The following is a 23,623-nucleotide window of genomic DNA, read 5'->3' on the forward strand; positions in this document are numbered from 1 at the left end:
ACAAAATAGAATGTGATACATTAATAGCAAAGCAGCAGCATTGAACTACAGAAAAAAAAGCAACTCTTCCTTTTTAAAACAACTCTTTCTTTTTAATTTTCAATTTTTTCTTCCTGGGAAACATGTCAGTGATTCTGGGAACTCCTCAAATTATATAAGGATGGGTGCTTTACAATGTATTATCCTTTACAAAGTTTTCTTACCTATTATTGAATTTAAACTTTACAACTCTTTAGAACAGCAGTTTTCAACTTTTCTCTACTCCACACACAAAGGAAAATATCTGCATGCAATATATGTTCCTGTGTACTAGCTCACATCCTGGTAAGTCACCATGACAAGAAAACACAGAAGTAGGGAAAATAAGGCTGTACGTAGGTTTTTGTTATTGTCCACTGTTTTTTTGATGTAGTATTGATACACACATTTTACATTTATGTGAGAGCATTAACTATTACCTCAGAAACACTGACTTCACAAGGTACCAAAAGATAAGACACTCTGTTGTGATACGTATATCTAATTGTTCTAGCTAACCTGCCATCCTTTCTATCTCACACTCAAGAAAACATACAGTGATGTCACTGTACAAACATCCTCGTGTCACAGCACAATGGTCAATAATTGTCACTTCAAAGATGTGCCTTGTTATGCTTGTTTTAAATGAAGAAAATAAACTCTCTGAAAGGTTCAATGATTCCCTGAAAGTCATGTATCTCATAAAGGTAGACTTAGGACTGCATTTCAAATGTCTAGACTTAGTTTCTGATGTTTTTTTCACTTCAGAAGAAAGGATATGATTGCATAAACCAATCCACCTGGAATATTATACATACAGACTGATATTAAATCTTTCCTAGTTATTTGGCTGCCATCTTGGCCTCTCTGCAAGCTTTTTTGATCCCTGCTATGTAGCTATTCATGTATGAGACATTTATCATCAAGAGGACTGTCAGATGTGAAAGGAAAACTCTCTAGTGGTTAGGAAGTATACAGAGTTTAATTTCAATACAGCTGACTTGTACAGTGGATGTCATTCAATATGGCTACTGCCTACCACTCATTGGTTCTCTGGGCAGGTGCTGCTGATATTCCTCTAAATGTGAGAAATAGTGGAAGAAAAGGGAAAGTATTTCTGACTGGGGTGGGGGCAGCTGAAGAGATGGGAAGTTTGAGGTAATGTTGCTGCTGCTTAAATTTAACAGCCATAATTTTACCAGAATAAAGATCTTCATAGTTCAAAGGACTGATCATGTGTCTTTCATGTATTTAGCTTGAAAAAGGCAGTATTTCAGTTTTCAAGAGTCACTACTAATAAAAGATCCTTGCTTTTCATTGCCACTCACTGCATGAGAATCTGACGGTGAAGCTGAGGGTTATAGCACCAGTGTAAAAGCCTCTGTCTCCAGTTTTAACTGGTTTAGGAGGTTCATGTCTCATAGAAGCTTTATTGGTGATCACAAAATTTAGAAATTTGTATCCTCTCATGCTCCTCTGTGTTCCTCTATATATCCGTTAGTTTAAGATTATATAGTTTTTTTCTATTCTCATGTATGTCTTTTATTCTCTCCCCTCTTGTCACACCTTCTACTCTTTATGCATGCCATGATAAATCCAAGCATTGCTATATTCCCATTCATTCTTCTCCATCTATATTTTTTTTCTCTTTCTGTCTTTCTTTTTTCCTTTACTTATACAAGTATGTGCAACAAAGTCATGTCCATTCCTTCTTTAACTCGGTTACTATAAGAAAACATTTTATGTCTTTCTTAATAACCAATTGCATGCTATTTAAAAATATATCTCCTAGAGGAAAGATAACTTCCCCTCTCCCTCGCCTCTAAGCATTGTGTCCCCCAAATCTTGGACAGAGACCCAAGAAGAAACAGCACACACACACAAATATCCATTCAGTGATAAAGAACCCTGACCAGGTTAGACAGCGAGTCATCACAAAAAATGATATCAAAGTACTTTTCGAAAATGGAGATTCCTCACACAGCCCTGGAATAAAGATATTTGTTTGGTGCCTCAAGACTCAGCTCAGCACCATTTCTTTGATGACGGTGATCCTGACCCCGACCTTGGTCAGTTTTCATTTCCTCCCTTTGCGCCACCTCCGTACTATACACGTAGCTGAATGACAGCATTTATTATATTGTTCTGCAATAATTTACGTGTTCTTCATGACCGCACCGTGAGTTTATGCAGGAATGACACTCATCGGCTTATTTATCTTCATCACAGCGACCAAGAGAGTGCCTGACATACAGTTAAATGCTCATAAATGTCAATTTAATGAATGACACTAAATGATCTCTAAAGTTCATTGATTCATCTCAGTCTATACACTGGTATTTAGGGTTCATTTTTTGTGATATACATAATTCATGTTCAAAATAAACGAGTCAACACATTCAATACTTACAACAACTTTAACATGTTTGGATAGATCTCTGGAGCTTCTCTGTAGGAAATCAGAAAAAGCTGCCTATACCACGAGGAAATAAAGAAAAAGTTCTTAATCACACGGTAATGCCAAATCCCTGCTTCTCTATTATAGACAGTTCCTAATGATTCTAAATGATGCAAAAATAGAAAATCAAGTTCTACTTTTGCTAAATCCAATGTAGAGGAGCGCAGTGGCTGTCAAGTTGAAATCTTTTTGTTTTCAAACTATCACCAATAATAAAGTTTAAGATCACAATAGGGGAGTGAAAAAGTACATAATTGCAACGGTCAATTTGAAGATTTATTTTGACTACCTTTCCTGACCTTCCTACTTCTCCACTAGGTGCTGATATAATCTTTAACTTGCCCCTGAGAATGTCTTGCTTCACTCCTCTTTTATTTCAACCTCGATCCAATGGTGTATTTTTTTTCCCCAATGGTATAAATTTAAATGACACTTTTAAAAAATATCAATACTTTGGAGGACTTTTTTTTTCCTTTCTGGCCATTCATCCCCAGGATGTTCTCGAGCAGAAGGAAAATAAAAAGAACCCCTCCCTCCAATCTCATTTGAAAAACTTCCCATCCCCTGTTAATTTCTCATCCAAATACCAATGCACATGTACCCCTGTGAAAACTACATTCTTACCCAAGATTTTCCCATACATTTTTCAATCTACCTAATTTCCCCATTCGCTAGGTTGGCTTTGATGTTTGTTTTTCACATCTCTCATTGGATATCATCCCCTCAGTACAACATGAACCTCAGGGCTTTTAAGTTCACAGATGATGGATACCAGCTCTTTTTCTGCCAACTAACTTTTAAGACCTACCTCCTTACCTTTAGTCTTAAACCAAGACATTAAACATCAATTATACATAGACTTGCATGTAAACATCCAAGATGTGTATGTAATCATTCTGAATATAGTTAGCAACTTTACTACCTATAGTGAATTAGTAGTAAAATGTAATAATTATAAAATGAAATATACACTCACCCCTGCATAGAACATCTTATTTCGAAAACGACTGTTGAATTTTTCTGGATTTGCTTCTGTGAAAGGGAAAAGGTAGTTTTGTTATAGAGACCTCATTAAAGGTAGTGACTTAGAGAAGCACCCCTATTTCCTCCCCCTCCACAGATCCAACAGACCCAACAGTTTCATTATCATCTTTCCCCTAGTTATAGGCAGTTGTCACTGTTGGCCACTGCTACAAAATGTAGGCCCAAACTAGTAGCATGAGCATCAAGGGGGAGACTAGTAAGAATGCTCTACCCCAGATCTGCTCAACTGAAATGTCTGGGGTGTGAGGTCTTAGGAGTCTGTTTAGCAAGCCCTCCAGGTGAGTCCCATGCACAGCAGAAGGAGAAATACTCTGGACTCTATTTAAAATAGAGGACCGGCAGGGATCCAGGGTAGGGCTGATAGGGGAAGAGGAGGGAGGTGGAAGGGTGATGGTTTGTTTTGATTTCCATAGGTCATGCCTTCCATTACTATGTATGCAGCTTCCAAATACAAGTAAATATAGGGAATTTGAATAACAAGTTTATTGAGAATTTTCTTTCAAATTTTGCAAAAACTCCTACCTACCATCTACACTCATTTGCGACAAACCTTGAAGAATCAGTTGATTTAGTGGAGATATATATAAATATCTATGCAATCACCAGCTGTATGGATTCGGGGCATATGACAGCAAAGGCTCTGGCTGAAAACAATGGTTTAATTTTGAGTTTGCTCCTACATGTTGTACAGGTTGAGGACCACAAAAAGATTAAATAAGAATCTACATCACAGATTTTTCATATAAATTCAAGGGATTTATAAAATCCCTAAATGAAATATTATTATTTCCTTACATGCTTTTTAATACAATTCTAAGACATTCCAAAGGAACCCACTGACAAGGTTTTTGCCTTCTGCCATTTTATTCAATATGCTCACTAATCCCTTCTTAGGGCTACGTCTTTTCCTAAGTCATTTCTTATTAGATAGCTGGCTGACTAGCTGAAACTCTAAGTCCTAACTCTATATTTGAATGGCAAATCCCAAACGTTGTTGTCTAGATGAAGAAAAGTAGCAAAGGGTTCACTCACTAAGACTGGGTAGAATAAAAGCTACAAGATCTCAGGAAATAATTCTGGACAATTACTAATTATTTTCATGATTACTAGAACATAATATTAGTATTAGACATAGAAACTCGCTTAAGGTGTGCAAACTTCAAAAAAAGGTACTATTTTTATAGATTGGTTTTTGACAGTTCTCGTCATCTATTTACAATTCTTATATTTCAAACCTCTCAGTAACCATTTACTCTCTTCTACCAAATTAAGTACTGTCACCCTAGCAACAAAATAAAACACAAGGTAAAACATTAATTTATAGGCTATAAGAAAGAAGATAAAAATGGTATTAAGTGTTCTACCTCCTTGATCCCCATTCTTGGCTCCAGAGTGGATTATTTTATGGTCTGGGCCTTCTTCAGGATAACTTGGGCTGTTGAATGACATGTTTTTAACCTTTTTTTTTTTTTTTTGACTCAGATTTGGCTTGGTTCCCTTTTCAATTGTATTAACTCTTTCTTGCTTTATGGAACCAGAGACAAAATGAGAATCTTTGTTGTTATGCAATTTATCATAGATACATAGACCCTAATTAAAAAAAAAAACACAGATCCAGCTATTGAGCAAGTTATAATGAGAAATGGAAAAAGACAGCCATATTTTTAGCTCAGAACTTCTTCAGGGCACTCATGTCCACAGTTATTAAATGAATCATACGCCAACTATCAACGTGTACTTTTTTTTGACACTGTACGGTTTGGAAAATATTCACATTTTCTTGAGATTTTCCTATGATCCTTGAAGAACTGAAAAGCTTTTTTTTTCCTTTGAAGAAATAGTTTTTTTGCTCACATAGAAAATATTCTGTAAGACCCAAAAAGACCAGCATTGAGAAATAAACTGAGCTTTCACTGAGGTCAATCACACAGTTGATGAAAAGTCACATCAGATGTAATTTAACTGGATAAAAGTCGATCAAGTAAGTAAACCTAAAGATCAGAGATCTATCAAGATGCTAGCATTCAGAGAGGTGTCAGAAAGACATAAAATAAAGAGATCGGGGAATCCCACATTTCCTTCGGCCTAGAGGGTAGGAAAGGTGTGAGGTAAAGTCTATCATTCTCTCTGCTCCAATGTATACATATATTGACTCCCATGTTGAGCCTGCTTTGGTGACCGGACTCTTTTACTGTTTTCATATCTACCCTCTTTGAAGCACAAATCAGACTTCGAAACAAGGTTGGCTGCAGCCAAGGGAGATGTCTGCTACTGTAAAGGCTATGCCACTCCCTGTGGAAGCCAGGCCTCAAGCAAGCAAGCAAGAGCTACAAATAACAGCCTTCAGTCATTCCTCACTGGCTATTAGAAGGAAGGGGTTGAGTGGCTGAATATGTCTGTGTATGTATAAGAATTAATATGATTCTAGCAATGTGGACCAAGGGATGTGGACCCCCCAATTATATCAAGAGAAGGGGACATAACAAATTGGGAAAGGGCCAGTAAGAAAGTTTAAGGGCTCTGGTTCCTTAAAGAAGTTGTGTCTGTTAACTGATAGGAAGAAAACCATGAAAGGTCATTCTGAAGAAATGCCAATAATACTCAAAGCATTGCAAGACCCGAAGAGTGGAAGTATCTATGGCTTCTTGCTGCAGTTCCTAGGCTCTAGTCTGCCTGCCCATCTTCCTCTTTCACAACAAGAGGGTGTGAGATAGTGAGATCCACTCAGCATGTGTATCTGTGCCATGAACCTATTTATAATCAGATTGGACACAAATGTTAATTGTATTAGTTTTCTATTCCTGCAAACTTGGCAGCTTAAAATAGTCATTGATTTTCTTACAGTTCTTGAGGCCAAAAGTCTGGACTGGTCTCTCCTGGGTCCTCTGTTTCAAGTCTTACCAGGACAAAATCAAAGTGATAGTTTGTGGAGCTCTTACTGAGTGGCTCTGGGAAGAATTCACTTCTAAGCTCATTCAGGTTGTGGACAAAATGTATGTCCTTGCAGTTGTAGGAGTAAAGTTCCTTTCCCTTGCTGGCTGTCGGCGTGGCTCCATTCTCAACTTCTAGAAGCCGCCTGCATTCCTTGGTTTTTGATCCGCCCTTCATTGTCAAAGCCAGCAATGGCATATCAAGTCCTTCTCACACTTTGAATCTATCTGACTTCCCCTTCTGCAACATCTTTCTGACTTCCTGTTCTACCTTCTACTTCTGCTTTTAAGGGCTCATGTTATTACATTGGGCCCACTTAGATAATTCAGCATTATCTTTCTGTCTTAAGGTCACTCAATTATTAACCTTCATAACACCAACAAAGTCTTTTTACCACATAAAACAATATAACCAACAAGCATGACATAAAATAACATAACCAACAAGCATGACACCAAACGGCAAAGGTCACGGAGGCCAAAATTCTACCTACCATCGTCTACCCTCTGGCCCCCATAATTCATATCCTTCACATATGAAAAATACATTCACTCCCACTAAGGTCCCTGAAGGTCTCATCCCATTATAACATCAACTCAAAATCCAAAAATCTCATCTAAATCTCATTAGCTCAGACTTCCCAAATCTCATCATCTAAATCATCTAAATGATTTGGCTCTGGATGTAATTCATTTATAATGATGATGAGGCTCAGGGTATCATCCATTCCATTGATTTAATATATTATTCCCATCTTTATATACAACACAATAACATATGTGCCATCAGAATGAGATTGTAAATCCTACTTTTGTCTGTAATTAATCAGTTCTGCATATGAGGGAGATATTCAGAAATATAAGTTCAATACTATGTTTATAAAACTCAATAAGCAATTGAACTCTATATAGATCACATATCTTCCATATTCGCTGCATTGAATACTTACCCAATTTTAAGATTTCACTAATGTATACATAAATAACTACAAAATCAACGCATGCAATAGCATTGCCATCTTCAATTTAAATTGTATATATTCAAAATCTTTTTTCCAACATCATCTGCCATTAAGGTCAAATATTTTCACGAATGTTATCTTCATTTTTCTCACACCAGTGCAAAAATCTTTCATTATGTAATAATTGGTCATCCAATTCATCTTTACCATGCGCTCATTGTCCCGCTGTACTTTTCTTGTCTCAGTCACACTCCTCCTTCATCTCCTTTCATCTACCCTTTCTGGAAATTTTCGCCTGACACCTTTCCTCTGCTAACAGTCCTGCCAAACTCCTGTACTATTTACTACCTATACAACTAATCTTGCCCATACTATGTATGCCATTCTGGTATACATAGGGGGCCTATCCCTCAAATAAATATTGCATTACTGTAACAAACACTTATTGAGACAGTCACTGGACTTGGCACAGAGAATATAAAAATAAATAAGACGTGGTCTTTTGCCCTCATGGAATTTAGAGTTGGGGAGAAAGGTCTGAAAATGAAAAGTGAATGTTATTTTGTGTATGCTATAAAAAGATGTCTGCATGAGATGAAGTGGAGATCACATATAAAGGGAAAGTGTTCCAGAGGCAGGTACACTTGAAGCTTGAATGATGAGTAGGTACCACACAGAGATTCAAGATGGAAAAGAAGGTTACAGACAGAGTATCTCAGACAATGAGAGTTTTTCAAGGACAAACCATACTTGAGCCTTCGTGCCTAGACAAGAGCCTGGTGGCAGTGTGTTCTTTGTAGCGATGGTAACAAGGAAATTTAGCAAGCCATTGCAAACAACATCTTGTTAAAGTAATCTGTCAGTTCTCTATGTGAAGCATGAAACATTCATAATCCTTAGAAACGTACTGATCTGCATGTCTCTGTCTATTTAGTGAAAGTAGTAATTCTAAATCAAATTCAAATACTGTCTCCTCTAGAGTCATAATTGCATTTCCTTGACCTTGTTGCATAAGTTTCCACTCTTCTGAATAATAATTTCCATGATGCCAAAAAATTTAAGCATCCAATCTCAAATAAAAGTTTGATGTGTTTAATATCTTTCATGTCCAGAAAAAACGGCAATCGAATTCATCTAGTCGGCTGAATGAGACTTAACTCTGCCACCTGATAACCATAATCATTGTTAACATTGCTCTAGATTAACAGATTCAAATATTTTCAAGGCACGTCTTCCAGCACCACCACAGTGCAATATTAATTAAAGTACTGGGCAATTAAATGACCAGTCCTATTACACCTCCAAATTCTGTTCAAACCATTGCACTTCTGATACAAAAGCAGGAACAACTCAATAACGCATGGTATGGCCAATTTGAGAAGAATAAGAAAGCATGTCTGTTTTCCAATCAAATGAAGTGTACCTTCTTTCTGATCAAATATAGAAACCCAGATTATTCAGATGTTTGCCTTCTTCATAGACAAAGCCAATCAAAATGTTTGATTTTCTACTGGTAATTCTAAAAGTTTACCCAGGAATGCCACCAGTAAACTGCCTCAACATAAAAAATGTCACTTTATTTGTCCCTTCTAAAAGAAATATGATATAGGTAGCAATGCTAAAATCTGCATTTGTCCTATGTCAATTTGGTGGGCTATTTCACATCTATGACAAAAAGTATTTCTGCATTGAAATTTTTAAAAATTCTGCCTTAGTGAGATTTGTACTTATTTCCCATTTCACGTAGACTGGTTGTCATAATTCCTGATGTAAAGTAATATATTTTTTTGACTGATACCTAATAGGTTATTCTATCCAAGTTCATTTTTTTTTTTAACAAATGGCTCTCATGAGGTTTTGAGTCACACTCCAAGTATTTTATACAAACAATACAAGTTTTATCATGAAGTCTCAAACTGTGAGTAGCCGTGTTTGAGAACAGTTTGAAGTCTCAACTATGAATTTTCTTGGCTTGAGAACAGCCACTCACTACCAACAAAAATAAATGTATCACCCCTATTAAAAATGTGTTCATGCTAGCTTCCTTTTCCTTCTGTAGCTGAGCTTGAGATTTCTTGACTATGGCAAAAAGAGGGGAGAAATGCAAATAAGCAGAAAACAGTTTTAAAAAATATATATTAGCTTAAGAAACTATATTGTTCAACATAAATAATGATTTTATTTCATGCCAAAAGAACAGATTAACAGATACTAAGAAGTCCAAACCTTTGGTCTAGGCATAGCAACCAAATCTGGTTCTAATGTTTTGTGGATATGTGTTTTGTTCCATCTCTGTATCATCTGCATGAAAATTGTAGCTATAACTCTTAGGTGGCATTAATTCTCCCTTATCAACTCTTCAGTGGCTGGTTTTCCTCAAGGGCTCTGGCTTACCTGAAGGGCAAATGGTTGCAATTCCATTGCATATTGCTTGAAAGCACTTACAAGAAACCGCAGCAATGAACTATTCTGAGATTAATGCTTGGCCTCTTTTAACCAATTGTTTTAGAATCACACATGTAGAACACTATGCATATATACAAGGACATACCCACCACAATTTGCATATTCATCTCTAAAATGAAATAGTCCCATAGCTTAAAATAAAAGAAAAAAAAGTCACTTTCCCACAAGAGTTCTCTTCTAAGCCTGGTCTTTCCACCTTGATGTCTCTCTGCTCCCCTCTCACTCTGAGGCACAGAAGTATCACCATAGTACAAGGAAATGTATGATTGAGATAACTTTCAGATGAATTATACAAAATACTAAGTTCCTTTGAAAGAGTTCATCATTGGCCACTTACTCATTTAGGCCTCTTTTCATGCCAGAATGTCTATTTTGGGAGATTCAGGCATTGATGATAACTGTATTATTTTATAAGTATTGTTAAGAAATTTAAATTTAATTAAAAAGCCCAGATCCAGGGTCTTCTGAAAAATATAAGGAAAAAAATGCTGTAAGAACTCGCCATTTACTTCCCCAAGTTAACTCCTCTTAAATAGAGGAAGGGCTACAGGTTATAAATGTTGGCCCCGCTATAAGACCTTCTGAACAGCTAATATCCAAAAATTGTCAATCGTAGGCACAGGGGAGGGTGATGATGATTCTGATCTGGGTATTTGATATTTGTGGTTCTGTTATCAACCAAGCTTTCCATCTTTGATTTTCTGGCTAATCAGAGAGAAAGGCCAAACTATGGCTCTCTCTGCAGTTAGTACTGCTTTTATCTGGCACAGCATTTGACCCTCAAAGCCTCATGAAACCAAGAAAGAAAAGTCTACCCAAATTGTTGAATTCAGTAAGAAAATTACAGGTTTGGACTTCACTTATAGGGTGTATTCTAACAGCTGTAATCCTCTAGTCCCTCTCTTGACCTTTAGTGCGTAAGAGTCTTATCAGAATTGTTTCTACATTATTACTGGAATCTGAACATTTCAATTCTAGCTTTTAGTATTCTGTTTTTCAAGTTCTGTAAGTTAAAACCACTTATTCTCTTACAGAACCTGGAGGAAACAAAGTAAAATAATCCCTCGTTTATGACTTTTATCTCACATATTACTTACTAATCTACAGTTTAGCATTATTTTGATTATATATTAACATATTCACAAGGACTACATACAGATATAGTTACAGATACAGGCATAGACAGTGAAGTATAGTTGTATTAATAAGAAGAGAGTTGGAGAGAGAGAGAGAGAGAGGCTTCAAAGCATAAACTAACAGCCTAAACTTCATTTCCGAAAGACAAGAAACTTTTGATGAAATATTTAACCACGTCATTATTTCATCTTATTTCTCTTTGAAAATTGTTTTGCTCTCCCAATCTTGACTCCATCTGTGTTAGTACTTAAAATTGCCATTCAGTCCCATTCATCTCTAACTTGTCCAGAGGGGATTTCCAGCACATTCCACACCTAATCCAATCACCATCATACTCTTTTCTTTAACCAAAACCACCTAGAGCCACCCCTGCCCCCACTGTTCTAAGATTCCTATTGTTAGTTTACACACACAGGGAGAACTTTTGTGTTTTGCTACCAGATTTCTATGGCTCTGCTTATGAAGTGCTGGAGTATAATAAGTGGTGGCTTGAGAAGCTGTAACTATCCAGATGACTTTATTACTTCTTTAAGTAATTACTTCTTAACTGCTAAGAAGGAATCTTTAACTAACTTCAAAGTTTCTAGTCAAATTTAAAGATTGTGTTTCCCCAAAAATAAGACCTAGCCAGACAATCAGTTCTAATGAGTCTTTTGAAGCAAAAATTAATATAAGACCTGATCTTATTTTACTATAACATAAGACCGGGTATAATATAATGTAATGTAATATAATAATATAACATAATACAATATAATATAATAATATAACACTGGATCTCATATTAATTTTTGTTCCAAAAGACACATTAGAGCTGATTGTCCAGCTAGGTCTTATTTTCAGGGAAACACGGGATTAGCAGTCCCGGGTCCTGTCCTTTCCCGTCTTTGAGATCCTAAACAATAAGTCTCAAGGTCCCGTTTGTAATAAGTTCCTATCTTGTCTAGCTCCCAGGGCCATCATGGAGGTCACAATGAAACAACACGGAAGCACACCGTCCACACCTAAGTGATATGCAAACAAAAGGGAACATGCAAAACACCTGATGGAAACTTCCTCCCTGGGAGATGGAAATGGGACGCTGTCCTCACCTCTGGATTCATGGAACTCCAGTGTGACATGGGCATCAAATCCAAGGCTGAAGTAATTATTGAAAACATTCAGAGGAAGCTGCAACAACGAACAAAGGTAGAGGTAAAGTTGGGTGTAACTAGGCAGAAAGGGAAAAAAAAGCCGAAAGCCAAACACCTGTCTCTGGGGCCATCCTTAGGAGAGAAATCTGTCACAACTGAAAGCAGAGGGTGTATGTGTGGAAGGGACGGGATGTCTGAATTAATTCATTAGTGAAAGCTCAAATCAAATAATACTCCTAAGAACTGTAAGTAGTATAGAAAACATGGGATATAAATACAAATTATTAAATGAGAACCATTCTCCTGGATAGTGTAATAGGAGAACCTTATTAGACCGAAGGATACACACTTGGAACAGTTACAAAGAATAATTCTCTATTCAAACTTAGGAAGCAAATTCAATTGGAAGGATCATGTCTAAGCTACTTAATCAGTGGATACACTTTTTTTCAAGAATTTATGTTCAGCATGTTAATATTGGAAATTAGAATGAATAACATTTAATTTGTTTACCCTTCACCTATTTTTTAAAAAAAATATTTTCCCAAAAGTCATGCAATTAATAAGGCAGTGGGAAACATTCAGCTATTCTCAACCTAGAGGAAAAAAGAAATATATAGACATAGATATAGATATATAGATATAGATATATAGATATATCCATCTATCGATTGATCGATCAATAGATATCTCTCAGGGGTGCCAAAAAAACGTATACACGTGGACACTTTGGTCAACGTTGCTCAAGCAATAGTTCTCTGTAATCAGAAGTGTCTGGACGCTGATGGTAACCGCTATGAACACCTCTTGTAATGGCAGAAGTCAAGCATGAGTTGCATTCATCTTTTGTTATTGGAATATATTGAGTATTACAATTTTAATAGTATTTCCTTTCTTAAATGTTTGTACATTTTTTTGGCGCCCTGTGTGTGTGTGTGTGTGTGTGTGTGTGTATTTATTAGTATTATTCAGATTCCTATCTAGTCTATCAAACCTTGTATCTTTTTATATTAAATTTATTGGAATGATGCTGGTTAATAACATTATATGAACTTTGAGTGTACAACTTTAGAATATGACATGTGTATATTGCATTGTGTGCTCACCACCCAAAGTCTAGTCTCCTTCCGTCACCATATATTTGACCCCCCTTTATTCTCTTCTAAACTTATATTTGTAATGTGACTCTGCAATACGCAAACACAGACATACAAACGCAAACATAGCCTTAGCTTTCCTTCCCAGAGTCTTCTGGGGCTCTGGCTGTTACTGCTGAAAGCTGAGAAAAAGAGAAAACTATGCAACCTAAAGTCCCGAGTTAAAACTGCAAAATAAATGTGATTTTAAGGCTTCAGTTCAATGGTAGAACAATTAGAAAAGCACATGGAAAATGCTCGCAGGGAAATGGTGATTCTTCCACTTTTCCTTTTGCAACTCAGAGTGGAAGATAAACATTAAAGTAAATAGAGAGGTAATTTTATCTTAGCTTGGATAATGTTTCCGGATAATAATCAGCTTTATCCTCCAGATAGAAATGTACTTCTCTTCTACTAGAAATAAATGTGTAGCTTCTTCTAAAAGGGGTAAAATATATGGTGAAAGAAGGAGAACTGACTCTGGGTGATTGAACACACAATGCAATATAGAGATTGTGTATTATGGAATTGTACACTTGTAACCTATATAATTTTATTAACTAATACATTTAATTAAAATATTTTAAAATAAATATTTAACCCTTAAGATTCCAAAAGTAAGTTTATTACAGTGCTTCATATGCCCCTCAATCAGTAAGATCTTCTGTTTGATGAGAGTGAGAACCTTGTCCATTAAGAAAAAAATGAAATGAGGGAGAGAAAGAGAGATATTAATACAGAAAGAAAGAAAATGGATTGCCTTGGTTTCTAATGGGAATAAAGAATGAAGCCCCATGGAAGGCTCTGAGTCAGGGCTCTTAATGATCCAGAGGTTAAATCATCCCTCAGAAATGGTTACAAGTAATTGGAGAACAGGGAGAGAAACTAAATCCATAGAACAATGCCAAAATCATGTCTCGCTTTCCTGGCTTCATATCTGAGAATGGCCAGTTCCTGCACTTAAACAAAATACCAGTCCTCAGTCATGGCAGCAAGGCTTGGTAATCCTGCCAAGAGCACAGATATGCTCATCTCTACCATTTATGTTATAGTGGCTACAATTTTAACCCATGTCTTAGCATCAACTGATAACTGAGAAGGACATCTGGCCACCATCCCATAAATAATATCCCAATTTAGTCCACTATTAACTTCTTATTCACATTTTCCAGGAAAAATACCCCCAATTTCCTACACATCTCTTCAAAAATCCATTTTCAAAGCACTTAAATTGTGTGGATTAATTTTCCCTGGCTGCACCAAGAAGTCTTTCCATTTCTTAAGATGTTGGGAAGTAATTTAAATATAGATTTCTATTGAGGGCCTAACCATTCTAAGTTTAGTGGGGAAAGGACCTTAAGATTTCCAGATAGTACATTTCTATTTACTTTGGCTGTTTTCTATCCAATTTCTGTTAAGTCCAACACATTAGAAAGACGTATCATATCCCAAGATGATATGTACTGTTTAAACAGCATTGTGGTATTATGAACTCAAAATCAACTGAGCAATCATGGTATCTACTAGAAAACTTATAATTTCCGAATCATGGTTTAGGTGGGGAAAAAAAGAAACCGTGAAGACAAAACATGCTTTAATGAATAAATGGGTGTTGGTTTGGTCTAAAATGATAGCTGGTTCAACCTATTTTAAGGCTAAAACACCCATGGAATCTTGGCCTCAATCAATAGCATAATCTAATATAGAAGGAATGCTGTTTAAAGTACAGATGCCTGGACTTTAACCCTGCATTTTTAATCAATATCTCTTGGGACTGGGCCTCATAATCTACATTTTCCACAAGTACACCTCGAGATTCTTATGCATACAAGTTTGAAAACACGATCATGGAAGAAAAGTGGAAAGTGATATACAGGAAGTGACTAATTAGCAACCTATCAAATTCATTTGAAATTGAGGACAGAATTTAGAACCAAATGTTCTACTGAAGCTCTATACTAGCATATTTACAACTGCATCCCTTGATTTGTCTTGGGTTGAAAGCAAAAAGCTCAATCACTGAAGGAAAAACACTAAGCCAAAACATTTGTTGAGGCATCTTTAAGTCCCAATCAAGTGATGAAACTAGCTTACTTAATGCTTCCTAAACATAAGGGATATTTGATATCAGACTAGAAATATCAGGAGGTTATCTTTCTATGGAAAGACCATGTGCCTAATGATTCAGGACATACATATTTTTCATCTTCTCATAGGTTAAGGGTTTGCAATGAACGTGAAAAGTTAGAAAATGGATACATGTCTTCCTGGTGTGGAAGCTGAAGACAGGAAACACCTGCCTGAGTTCTGGAAGCAAGTAGGTCTTTAGACGACTATGGTACAGAATCATTGGGGAGTGTTAACACTCGTAGCCATAAACTCAAACACTATCTAGTTAACTCATAGGAAGGAATCAGCACTTGACTTTCCAGCCAGGAATGTAGTTCCTATGGCTCAGGCAGATACCCCAGGGTTCCTTTCTGCTGAAGAAAGAACTCTCTAACCTTACATACACCATCTTCAAGCTCTTCTGGAGGCAAATCTGGGTTTCTTTCCACGTGGAGGTTCCAGCGATCTAGCTGTACAATTGTCCCATCTTCTACTTGGCAAAGGATCTTAGAAACAGGTTCGTCAGTGTATCCCTAAGGAATCAAAGAACAAACCCATTACCATCTGGAGTCGAGAACAGTACAGCCAAAGGTATTTCATGGAAGGAAGAACTCTCCCTAGCACTCTATTTATTTTGCAATTAGCAAGGCTGGGAGAATAAGCTGTTTCCCTCAAGGTAGGTAGATTTTAAGACAACAGTCACAGGTGATGTGCACAGAAACACTAACTTCAGCTGGTTTGAGCTCAGGAATAATTTTTTTTCTGGCACTGAGAACCATTAGTTGCTAGGTATTGGCGGCCATGCTGGATGACTGCTGTTATCAGAGTGAAAACAAGAACCCCCAGGAGGAATTTGGGAGATCCACAGAACAGATGTGTGTAGGAAAGGGGAAACAGAATCAGGGTGGTATCTGATAGACAATTTCTTCTATTAACATTCAGTTTCACTCACCTCTCCCTAACCTTGTAGTAGGACGCCATTCCTTCTATAACCTAAGGCAAGTCTGACTGAAGAACAGCCCCATGAGGGAGCTACTTACTCCTTGGACATGTATCACTGATGGCGTGATTATTAAGGGTAGTCAAGTCATTGATTTGGATGAGAGGACTTAACATTGATAACATATTAGCTGCTTCATGTAAATGTATTTACTATTTATACTATGTTTACTTAAAAAACAAGAGCCGTGGGAGGTTAATTCATCCACCCAAGGCCAAACTAATATCTGCTAATATCTGAAGACAATTTTCATGGAGCTCAGCCCAGGCAATGGTCTCATATGATGAAAAGCTGGTGGAGCTATAAGTTAGCATATGTGCCTTCTTACGATCTTAGTACTATAAAAAGAATAATAATGAAATGGCTGGTTGGTGACAGATAAACTGTGCCTACTAAGCTTGCCTGAAATTGGCTCCACAGTGGAAAGGACAGTCAGTTACCTGTACAGCCAAAGTCATTATGACACTGACCAGAAAAACCAATTGCTCAAAAAAAGCCACAACTTTCCCAAAGTAAAGACTGTAAATCTGAACCAGATTTGCTATTCTGGCCAGCGCCGAGGGTTGGGATCGATTCAAGTCTGTGTGATTGTTTTACATGAAGACTTGAGGACACCCATTGTCTTTTAGTGGCTATCTCAAAAAGCTCTAGGCCTGTGTACTAACCGCCATTTTGTTTTTATTCCAAATATTCCCTTCTTCTCTAACTGAATATAAGTTTAAACAAAAGAAGTTACCGAATAAAATCATGGTTCATGGGGACCTTGATTCTCAACTCTAACTTATTCTTCGGACAATGGTAGCATATTCCCTTCCATTAGAACATCCGTAGACCCTGTCACTGGATGGCACGGGCAGTCCCTGAGAGAACTTCTTACCCCTCCCCAGTTGAGAGTTCGAGCCAGGTCGTTCCCCGTCCCCAAAGGAAGGACTCCAACAGGAGGCTGAGGGCTCAGCTGCAGTTCATCCAGAATAGAAAGGATCCAGCCCACCTACAGACATATTGGGGGCCAGAAGAGAGACAAGAAAGATAGGTAAGTGACAAAGAAGACAGCCTGAGAGGAGGAGGCTTTAAAGAACAAAACAGAACAGTTTTATCTTTCTTTAAAACACATATGCTTTTAGTCCAGTGGCCAGGGAGCAGAAAGGCTACTTAGCTTACTTTCAAAATGGCAAGTCTCTTATTGGGCAAAGGACCATTGCGCGCTATCACGTAAGCAAAACCAGACCTGTGCATCTGTATGTTTAATTAGAGAGCTACTTTAAAAGTTAGGAGAGTTTAAAATACAGGGAGGTGTAGAACATAGGGCCCTGGAGGGAATATAGGTTCGGTATCAGAATGAACTTGAATTCTGGCTGCTACTGGCTCTGGAATCTTGATGAAATGATTTAACTTGAGACTCATTTACCTGATTTTCAAAATAGAGATAATAATACCTACCGCACAAGACTGTTTATAGAGTAAGCTAAAAAATATAAAAGGCCCTTAATATGGTTTGTGCATGGCCCCTGGAAGCACCAGTTAAATGGTTACCCGCCACAGTATCATCTTAGAAATTAGTAGTGTTTTCCTAAATATCCCTATGTCCCCCTTCATGAAACATTATGAAAACATAATTAGGGATGGACGTAGTATTTATCATAAGTGTAGGCAGAAAATAAATATTTATATACTAAAATCACATACCTGTTTAATCTTTTTTCTGAAATAAATAATACTTTGGGTTTAGTCTTATTATAACTATTTAGAAAAATTACCCAAAACTTAAAAAGAGCAAAAACAAACTTGCATATCCTCACAATATCATACTAGAGTTTCACAGGCCTATCTAAGAACTTTGTAACTATAGGTTAACTATACAGATACAAATGTCAAAAAAAAAAGATTGCTTTAAAGATTATATTTTTATTTCCCCTGAGGACATACGCCACTTTTTGTCCCAAATTAAAAATATATATATATATTTTGGTATGAGCTACAGAATCCTTTTCCTCTACATCTCCACTAAATCAGCTTTGTCATTCTGCTGGTTCCTTCATTGAAGAGCTAAATACACTGTTGTCATGCATTCATTCAAACATAGAATAAGAGTCCTGTTTTCTAATTTTTTTTTTGAAAATTATATTTTCAGAGTACATTTATTGAACAGAACTACATATGAAACACAAAATTAAGCTATTAAAATCAAAATATAAATGAGCTAGGCTAAGACAGATAAGGTGGGTGCCTGCTCTCAAGTTTACGATTAACAAAAAGAGTGACATACTGATTTGCCTTCTATGTATTAGGCCCCCAAGCAAAGTTCTCTAATGAATTATCTTATTAAATTTCAAAACAACTCTAACCGATCCACACAATTTTCACCTCCATTTTGTAGGTAAGGAAACGGAGACTTAGAAGGTTCAATGATCTTCTTAATATCACCTCCTTTATGTGGCAGAGCTGGCATTCAAAATTCAGTATGCCAAACACCAAAGGCCGACCCCTTAGGCCCTTTGGTGCAGGGAGCCTTTGAATAAAGAACTACACCCAGTTCTGGATATGGCCTGACCATCCTGGAGACAGTAGCATATACTTTTGGAACCTTCGAAGCACTGGAGAAACTTGAGAAATTGCTTATTCAAATTCAGTGAATTTGCAGATTTAGTAGCTGAGGTGCAGAGAGGTCATGCAATTGGCTCAAGACTAAATAATTAGAAGTGGCAGAGTCAGAGTCATGTCAGGTCTCTTGACTCTCATTAAAATCCCTTGTCCTCCACAATGATTATTTCCCAGGATGAAAAACTTGTCTGTCCATCAAGAAGTCTAAAATTCTCTTAACCTTCTAGAAAGGCATAGCGCAATGTTCACCCAATGTGGTAAAGTAAAAGTCCAGATCTATGCAAGTGTCAAAAAGTCCCTGATTACCCCCAAACTGGGCAATTTACCCCTAGACAACTCTTTAGATTCCCACCGAGTGCTTCCTTAGCTCTTCTTTTATACGCAGTGCTAACAAAGCTTGCTATTGAAATAAAAGGGGGAAAAAATGTCAGATGCTAAAATAGTTCTGATGACTGTGCTAGATATTGTTCCTGTGCTGCTAAAAGGACAAACTAAATACAGTAAAAGTAGACACCTCTAATAAACTACAAGAAAGGGGTTCAAACGTCATTAAAAAGGAAGAACTCAGAAATCCCAGTGATCAGGGATCGCTGACTGTAGGTGCAAACAGCCCTGAATAGAACCAGAAATGCAACGGAAGTTAGTGGGAATCTAATTCAACACCCCATTCAGAGAAAGGAAAGGAAGGCAGGCTCTTTAAAACTCCTCTGAGAAATGATCGTTCAGCCTCCCCTTTATGGTTTGTACTTACAAGTCAGTCCATTTTCTTTTCGGTAGATTTAAATTGAAAACCTTTTTTCTTATGTTTAGTTGAAGTATGTCTCTCTTTTCTTGGTAAAGATTATACTATGATCTCTAACTTTCAATATCCCATTTCACTCTAAACACAAAAATAAAAAACAAAAAAAATTTTTTTCTTCTTCATGGGCCAGAAACAAAACACAAAGCTGCAAACAGAAGCCAGGAGTTTGGCTTCTGTCTGTTTATGGGGATTAAGAGTTCGCCCCCTGCTGGCAGGAGGCTGTGTTAGGAACTAGGCTCCCTCTTGACCTGGAGATAAGAGGCCAGGGAGAGTGTGAAGAATCACGGCCCGAGGCTATAGCCCAAGAAGTTGAGATCTGTTAGGGCTGGAAGGAGCAAGCTTCTCTCTAACAGTGGGCCCAACTTCCCACTAGCTCACCGACAGACCTGAAACACCTCTGATATCTCCTCTGGATGGGAGCCTCCGCCACCTATAGAAAACTAATCTCAGAGTCCTGGAAACCATTCGAACTACTACAAAGGGATAATGAAGTGATGCAGGGAAAGGGAAAAATCAAACACAGCAAAACGACTTCTTCTGGAAATGAGCCTGCAAAGAAAATTCTAAATCATAGGAGGAATGCTAATACTAAGATAGATGGGAAGGTTAGGGGATTAATTCACAGTCCATTAAATACAAATAATTTTCAAATGACTTTGAAATAAGTGTCTTGTAACTTCAATGAATTGTTGGAGTGCCTTCCAAAGGCTTTTGATCGATCTAATTGGCCTCATTCAAACCCTCGTAAGCTCTGTTCCTATTTGTTTTCACAGAAAAGGTTGCCAAGAATCTGTGTGATATGGTACTATGGTTCCACAAGTAGCATGAGTCCTCACGACCCTTCAATTTCTCACCATCTCCTGTCCTCCTATACTTGGCCTGTGCAGAGAAGGAAAACATGTAGTTGATTTGAATGAAATGATCTTCCCCTTTCTTATCAACTGATTTGCTTTAAAAACCACAAATACATATTCTGTCTCCTTTTTTTTGATAGCCAATTAATCAAATATTTAATTTCCCTCTGAATGCAAGTAAATAACCTTAGTATTTCATCACTACATAACCCCGGAGTTGTCAAATGCCTCCTGCCTTTCACAGCACAGATCTTCTGTCATGTACAATCAACGTTAGGCTAATAGTTTGGCTGAGGTGGATTTGTATCTTTCCTTTGCACAGATCCTGAATAGTTTTTCTTGTCCAAGAGCTCTATTATAACTGCCCAACAACCAGCTTCCTTTAAAGGCAACATAAATAATGTAGGGGCGTAGGGAGGGCAGAGAACTGGAGTGAGCTCAGCAGGATGAAGTCCTGCTCCATCACATACTGGCCGGATGAGTTTAGGCAAGTCACTTAAATCTATGTTCCCTCATTTTTTTTTAAAAAGGATAATAACAGTAGCTGCCTCTTAGGGTTATTTTATTAATTAAATACCATGCAGACATTGTGTAGCATGTGCCAGACAAATGGAAAATGCTAAATTAACATTAGCTGCTATGATGAAGCTATATTTTTCTTCTTCTTTCTTTGCTTCATCTATAAAAGTCCAGTTTCCCAGAAGCAAAATGCCCTCTTCCTGTCTCTTCATTTAACGAAAAGTTGAACCGCAAGTTCACAAGTCAATCCCACCTTTGATTGCCATCAAATCACAAAGTTTTTCTTTCACAGACTATCAAAAACAGTAAAAAGACAAGCTGCACTACAGCAGAAAGGTACTATAAAAATGAGAATGGAAACAAAGACACCTACGACGGCCAGAGACATAAAAGACCTCGCATACTAAACCGTAACTCTGTCTTTATCAGACCAAAACTGTAGAAAAGATCGAAGGCCAGAAGCCGTTAACTGGACGCTGTCCCTGCCCAGGAAGCAGGACCTGTTCCTGTCGGAGGTCCAGGCAGCAGGTTCAAGAACAAGGCCTTCCCCTTTCCCCAAATCATCTCCACCAGCATATCCAGCACCCCTCTGAATAAATAATTTAATTAACTACAATACCTAGCACTTGGCATATTTTCCACCACAACTGATTAAAACTATCCTGATTGGTGAAATCATTTTCTGGTCTGCTGAATTCTTTCCTTCCTTTGTGTTAGGAAAAGCAGGGCTGACAGTTCCAGAATACCAGATCCCAGGCTTTGTGCCTCCTTAAGCAGTCCAGCTGTGCGGCTGCAAGCAGCAGTGGGCCAATGCTGCCACCACCCGTCCATGTTCAGCTTTAGCTGTCATTAATGTTTCCCAAGTACATTTTGAATATTTTTTTCATTCTGCAATATACAAACATTAGAGGCTGCTCAAGGTTGGAGGGGACAGTGGATTGACATTTTCTTTGGACAGGACACACGTGGCATGTCCTTGTATTACATGCAGGCAGAAAAATAAAGCATACACATACAGAGAACTCCGAGGAAAACAAGAGCATCATTTCTGAACTCTGAAAGATAATCCAGACAGCATTTAACAACTGGATGTCCCTTTCTAACATGTACACTATGACCCTTCTCTGTGATAAAGTGCCTTCTAGAAACCTTAAGATTTAAAATGTGGCTTGCAATATAGTTCTCTTGAACAGCAATGGTCTACACCATTATAATGCTACAGCTGTGAAGAAATTTAGAGACCCAAATGTATTCCTTTGCAATTTCAGAATGTTCCAAAAGAGGTAAAGGAAGTTGCGAACTGTCCCAGAAATAATGGCAGAACCGCCTCTTCACCCTTCAGGTACAATAGTGGGAGATACATCACTCTGCCTTCATCTATTTTTTAATAACATAAAACTGAACTAGTACTGAAGCCTAAGACCTTTTTCCCCAAATTAATGCAAGATGTCTATATATTATATAAAACTTTGTACACTTTAATATGGTTAATGGTCAATAATACCTCACCTTAATCAGTCAAAAATAGTCCATTTCTGATTCCTTCTTGAACCTTTGTCACTATACTGAAAGAATTCTGACAGCCTTTATAGTGATAGGTATTAACTAAAGGCTAAATACCTTATGTCAAATACGTACACACCTGATACTCTCAAGAATTAACTTCCCTTGCCTAAAGCCAGCAGTTTTTCTTTCCATCAGGTGCCTCTTTTTAATATATACTCTGCCCCCCATCAAAATGGAAAGTTTTATATTTTAAACTGATACATTGAAAAATATCAATCAGATACCTTGATAAATATTTCATAAACCCTGTATATCTTTCACAAAACACCTGACTTTAACAAAGTAACATCAAACAAAACCCAGTTTTACATAAGGTACAAGATAAGCAAAGTTTTGATTCTGAGTGATTGGACTACAGAGGTTACCACAGACAAAAAAAAAAATTAGTTCAAATGTATGTGCCATGTCTAGGGTGATTATACTACTTTTATTTTAGACATGCCTGTGGTAAGAGACCCATGAGCGAATATCCACTGCATTTGTGAGTTACGTGGAAGAAGGTGAAACTGAAGTTAGAACACAGATAAAGTCCCTAAGAGGAAAAAAAAGTATCTAGAACATAAAAGGAAAGTTATAGTTAAGCCTTCTGTGATACCCATTAATTATGGTATATTTAAAGAAGAAATGCTGGAAAAGATGGGATAAGAAAAGAAGGAGAACCAGATAGTCTACATGTCAAGAAGGATAACATTAATGGCAAAGAGTATATTTATAGATATTCAACACCGTAATTGGATCTGGTCACTAGGATTCATTAGGGATGTACCAAGTCTCCCTTACTCCTCATTCTGGGTTTTGTCCCAGACATTCTATTGAAACTGTTTTCTTGAAAATCACCGGTTACCTCCTCGTCTCCAAATTCAATGATCATTCTCCAGTCTCTCCTTA

The 23,623-nt window shown here is 37.3% G+C and overlaps 1 protein-coding gene across 13 annotated transcripts in view; it reads right to left on the reverse strand.

Annotated features, from left to right (window-relative positions):
- Window positions 1–23,623, reverse strand: part of DGKI (diacylglycerol kinase iota) — a 377,107-nt gene that overhangs the window by 151,758 nt on the left and 201,726 nt on the right. For 12 of the 13 annotated variants that reach the window (XR_013992604.1, XR_013992605.1, XM_081038705.1 and 9 more), the window contains 5 exons: window positions 17,271–17,384; window positions 15,789–15,926; window positions 12,107–12,185; window positions 3,453–3,508; window positions 2,429–2,491 (listed from right to left, as the gene is read on the reverse strand). Coding sequence is in view for 11 of the 13 variants with exons in the window: in XM_081038705.1 (XP_080894831.1) it covers window positions 2,429–2,491; window positions 3,453–3,508; window positions 12,107–12,185; window positions 15,789–15,926; window positions 17,271–17,384 (450 nt within the window). In the remaining 2 variants the exon portion in view is untranslated. The remainder of the gene's footprint in view (window positions 1–2,428; window positions 2,492–3,452; window positions 3,509–12,106; window positions 12,186–15,788; window positions 15,927–17,270; window positions 17,385–23,623) is intronic. The other variant, XM_081038701.1, reaches the window with a different exon arrangement.

This window comes from Rhinolophus hipposideros (genome assembly GCF_964194185.1).
Source record: "Rhinolophus hipposideros genome assembly, chromosome: 25".
NCBI classification, from domain to species: domain Eukaryota; kingdom Metazoa; phylum Chordata; class Mammalia; order Chiroptera; family Rhinolophidae; genus Rhinolophus; species Rhinolophus hipposideros.